The sequence below is a fragment of the Gouania willdenowi genome, chromosome 7, assembly GCF_900634775.1.
Source record: "Gouania willdenowi chromosome 7, fGouWil2.1, whole genome shotgun sequence".
NCBI lineage: Eukaryota > Metazoa > Chordata > Actinopteri > Blenniiformes > Gobiesocidae > Gouania > Gouania willdenowi.
In genome coordinates, this window is record NC_041050.1 from 1,292,734 (window position 1) to 1,298,084 (window position 5,351).

General features: G+C 39.0%; 1 protein-coding gene across 1 annotated transcript; it reads left to right on the plus strand.

Annotated features, from left to right (window-relative positions):
* Window positions 1-3,376: 3,376 nt before the first annotated feature.
* cebpb (CCAAT enhancer binding protein beta) lies at window positions 3,377-5,011 on the plus strand. The gene has a single exon (XM_028453329.1). The coding sequence runs from the start codon at window positions 3,485-3,487 to the stop codon at window positions 4,211-4,213; it is 729 nt and encodes a 242-aa protein (XP_028309130.1). The 5' UTR covers window positions 3,377-3,484; the 3' UTR covers window positions 4,214-5,011.
* The last annotated feature ends 340 nt before the right edge of the window (window positions 5,012-5,351 follow it).

The following is a 5,351-nucleotide window of genomic DNA, read 5'->3' on the forward strand; positions in this document are numbered from 1 at the left end:
TACTGGCCGGAAGCTGTCACAGCCTGTACGGTGTTATAGGAAACTCCGTCACCGTGTGGTTTGATGAAAACTGTTAAAAGGACACTTCTGAAGCTCGTATTTTTTAAACGCTTAGTTTCCAAACATATTGAATAGATAAATTAAAATGTTTAAACATGTTTATGACGACATCATGTGCACATTTTGTGAAAAAGAAGCAAAACTGCAACTTGAAGTTATAAAAAAAACTTCGTCACCATGGGATTTCATGACATAAACGGCTGGAGAAAGACACAGAAACACCTAAGTTTAGATGAGTTACTTTTTTGTTTTCTTTAAAAACTCATATATTCAGGTTAGAAAATTAAAGTAAATATAATTTAAAAAGTACAAGTTCAAAATAATTGTGTATTTTGAGTTTTTTTTTAAAAATATATTGCAATGTCTATGGCCCATGCCAATAATTTAAAATATAAAAATAAAAATTGGATTTATTATTATTTCTGAGCAGGGTAATTGGGACTTTTCCATGTGGAGTTTGCATGTTCTCCCCTTTAGGTAAGTGTGTGTTATTCGAAACAATCAGTAAACATTTATATTACAAGTGATATCTGACATTCTTTGGAGAACAGAAGGATATTTGGATCCTGGAGTGTTTAGTCCAGAATCACTTTTTTTATTTAACAATGTTCAATGATACACATTATTTAAATCATTACATCAAATACTGCCCCCTCTTGGCCTGGATGCGTGATTTAATGACTCTGCTTAAGGATTTAAAGCATTGTAAATCAGAAAAATGGGGCTTTATTATCAAATTAACATTTTTTGGACCTTCCCAGTCAATTTGAACAGTAGATGAAAATCTTGTTTTATTGATTTGCAGTTATAATGAAACCGGATATGCATATTTAAAGTATTTATCATTAGGAAACAGAAAAATACTCAGTGTGCTTGACTTTTAACTACTCTGGTTTCTATTATGTCCATTAAACTCACACATGTTAAGAAAAAGTAAATCTCAATTAAAACAAAACCTGCGCGGGGAGACCCCAATGGATTTCTAGTCCACTCTCGGCCACGACAACATAAAACATGTAGGATGCAAAAAACAAAGATAATTATAGTTAGAGTCCCACACTGTGATGACGTCATGGGAAACAAAAACAAAAGTTAATGCACATCACAGTCAGTCATTGACTCAAACATTAAATAACTTACCTATGAACACGTGCACATATGGGAAATAAATAAACAAATAAATAAAATAAAAAGTTCTGCACAGTAAATGGACTTCCTAAATGTAATGTTAAAAATGTCCACAAGATGGCGGTAAAACGTTATTTAACTTCAAAAGTGCATTTTGTGTGAAAGAATGTGTGTACGCGTGTGTGTGTGTGTGTCAGCTGCAGTTGTTTATGTTGTAGGTGTTCCACACAGACAACTAACCAGACTGACCACATTTCTCTCTCTCACACACACACACACACACACACACACACACACACACACACACACACACACACACACACACACACACACACACACGCACACACACACACACACACACGGTTGTGTAGATTTGTGCATATTTTTAATTATGTTTGCAGATTAACTTTGTTTGTTGTGTGTTTTTTGGAGTTCATTTGTGTCTTTTTTTCAATCATGTTTGTTGTGTGTTTCTGGTGTGTTCCATTAGTGGTCACACAGTAGACCAGGGGTGTTAAAGTCATTTTGGTTCAGGGGCCACAGATTTTAGTTACGGGGGGGGGAATTCAACGTTAATGTGCCCCGGTACATGTATAAATAATATATAAATGATAAAGTATGTGAGATGCCAGACTGTGGAAAAATTAAGTTCTTTCAAAATATGAAGATTAAAAATTACTGTGTCATGTAATATAAGAAATGGAAAATTGAGCTCTGCAGATATTTCAGATTTTAATTGAATTTTGTATTTCAGATATCTTCAAATGAATTGTTTCATGTTTTAAAAAAATAAAAATAAATTTCTTTCTCAAGCGGGCCGTATTTGATGCTCTAAAGGGCCAGATTTGGCCCACAGGCCTTGAGTTTGATGCTAATGCAGTACCATCGGGGCCACAGTTTAAACAAAGCAGTGCTACGTGCACAAATGCACATCTTTGATCACATGTTAGCATTTCTAAGATGTTTGTAATAACCTGAGTGTGGATGACGAGCAGGGATTAGAACCAGCAACTTCCTGCTGCGGGTCATACAGTTTGTTTAAGAAACAAACACTCAGTGTGTGTGTGTGTGTGTGTGTGTGTGTGTGTGTGTGTTCAAACAAAATCACTGAGCTTCGTTTTGCTGTGATTCATCTCAGGTTGCTTTGTCTTTATTTTATTTCTTTTTTAAAAAAACCTTTTTCCTCCATCACAACAACAAATATCAACGATTAAGATTCTACTGTAATAGTCAGACAGTTTATAATACATTCATAGAATATATTTATTTCCCTCTGTTGGCCTGAAAACTACACATACATTAGTTATTAAGGCAACAAACAGGAAGACAAAGTCAAGATAATATTATATTAAATGTTTAAACACATCACTGCTTTTTAAAGTATTTTAGATTAAATTAAATTACATAAAAAGGCAGGAGGAGAGTTGACATGGGAGTTTAAAAAGCAATGAAGAATATGTCATTGGAAATATATTATTATATTTATTAAAAGGAGGGAACATATGAAATTCACCCAATCAGCTTCCTGCACAGAAAATGAAGCAATAGAAGTATAATAAGTATAATAATAAAGTTATTGTGCCTCTAAAAAAAGTTTAAAATAATGAAGAAACAAGAAGAATAAAATGTTGACTATCAAAATAAAAGGAAAACTATAACAAAAACACACACATACACACAGTTTTACACAAACTGTATCTACATATGTTATATTTGAGGCTTCAAGTATAAAATCTAAATCTACATATTCAATCTAAGAGTAAATGTTAAATCTAAATCTAAATGTAAATGTTTAATCTAAATATTAAATATAAGGTAAGGCAAGGCAAATTTATTTGTATTGCGCATTTCATACACGAGGCAACTCAATGTGCTTTACATGATCAAAAAGTGCAACAGACAACATTTAACAGTTTAAAAATGAGCAGCAAAAACATTTAAAATTTTTCATGTTAACACATTTTAACAATGAACATGCTGTTTTACATGTTCAAATATGAAACAGTGACAGTTTTTACATTTGGGACTTCATAACAAAACTGAACAAAACTTCTCCAAAATACAGAACAAACATAAAAACGGATAAAAACCCAGACTTTATCATTTCCTGACTGATTATGATGAAGTGCGTCACTCACCTGAGGACTAAGCCCCGCCCCCTGCTGTTAATAAAACCTCGTGAGACAGGAAGACTTGACACACACTCTTCCTCTCTCAGCGCGCGCACACACACACACTGGGCTCAACGGCACTGAGGCAGTGGGACTCGAACCTTCATCCTCCTTCTGAGGAACCCATGGAAGTAGCGGGATTCTACGACGAGGCCAGCTTCTCTATCCACGGCAGAGACGCGTTCTGGAGGCTCGGAGACTCCATGACGGAGCTGGGCTTTGAGGACCGGGACCGGGACCGAGCTTTGGACTTCAGCCTCTACCTGGACTCTGCAGGGGTCCACGGACCGCCTCCTGCACACCACCATCAGAACCAGCACCAGGAGAACATCTACTCAGACTTCCTCCTGGAGAACAAGATCAAGCGGGTGTGCAACTACCGGGACGCGGACCCCGGTCCGTGCGTCACGACGCGCGACCCGTGCGCGCCGAGCCTGAGCTTCACGGAGCTGCAGAACCGGGACGGGCCCAGGATGGACATGAGGCCGTACCTCCAGTACCAGGCGAGCAGCGGCAGCCTGGGCAACATCTCCACCGCCTCCTCCACCTGCTCCAGCCCACCCGGCACACCTGCGCCGTCAGGTGGTAGCCGCTCCCCGCCCTCCGCGGGGCCCCGGGCCGCCAAGAGCAAGAAGCGCCTGGACAAGGACAGCGACGAGTACCGGCAGAGGAGGGAGAGGAACAACCTGGCGGTGAGGAAGAGCAGGGACAAAGCCAAGATGCGCAACATGGAGACGCAGCACAAGGTGCTCGAGCTCGCGGCGGAAAACGAGCGACTTCAGAAGCGCGTGGAGCAACTTTCTAGAGAACTGGCGACGCTGCGCAACCTGCTGTCCGCCACCGGACACCCTTAGAACCCACACCTGTCCTGACCCAGAGCACTGACTCATGGCTTTACACTGTGCGTGTCCAACCTGAGGCCCGCGGGCCCAGGCAGGGCCCGTCTGAGCGTCCAATTCGGGCCCCGCTGCAGGATGACTGAGTTACTATTTAATTTAAAGAAGCTTTTATGGCAGCAGACAATCATGATCCACAGAGATGGAGCACACACGTGCACATGCACACACACGTGCACGTGTAACCATCATGTATGTAGTGATGGTCCGCTCCATGTTTGGTTTAAATCAAAGTGGAGCTCATGCACATCAGTATTTGTGGGACTGAAACCATGTTGGACTCTCCTGGGTTTACAAAGAAGTGTCTGCATGGACTCGTCACGTGTGTCACTGTGGCTGTGTCACATGTGTGTATTATTATTATTATTTGTGTGTGTGTGTGTGTGTGTGTGTGTGTGTTATGCAGTATTTTATGTGCAGATTTTCTGCAGGTTTGCGTGTGTGGAGCTTCGTTGGTCGTCAGGGGAAGAGTTTGTGCTGCAGTGAAATGATGCAACTCTTTGTAATAGTGTTGGCGATGAATGAAATAAGTCGAATTATTTAATATAAAAAAGAAAGGTGACATGCTTTAATTGTACTTGATATTTTATTGAATTAAACAGATTTATACTTTGCTAAAAAAAGATTTATTTGCTTACTACTTTTATTTTCTGCTGTTTTGATGAGAGTTGGCGTATAAAGGATGTTTTAATATTCACTCTGTGCAGCTGCTCACACTGGATTTCACATGAAAATGACCCAAAAGAAAGGGATTTGATCTTAGATTAAAAAACAACTAAAACACACTTTATTTATAACATTGAATGATATGTATGAAACTATTCTTTTCTTTTCTATTATTTTATTTAATTTTTAAACATTCTCTTGTTTTATTGCTACATATTAAAGGGTTTTATTATCTAAGGCACATGTATCAAACTCATGGCCCGCGGGCCACATCTGGCCCTTTGGAACATCCAAATTCAACCTGCAGTTCAAATAACAGAGAAAACATGAATTATTGTGAAAATCAAACTCAATAATATTTTCCAGCATAAAATCTGTGGCCCACTTAACATTAAACTGATCTGTTTGTGAATTTTTTTTGCGGTAAAAT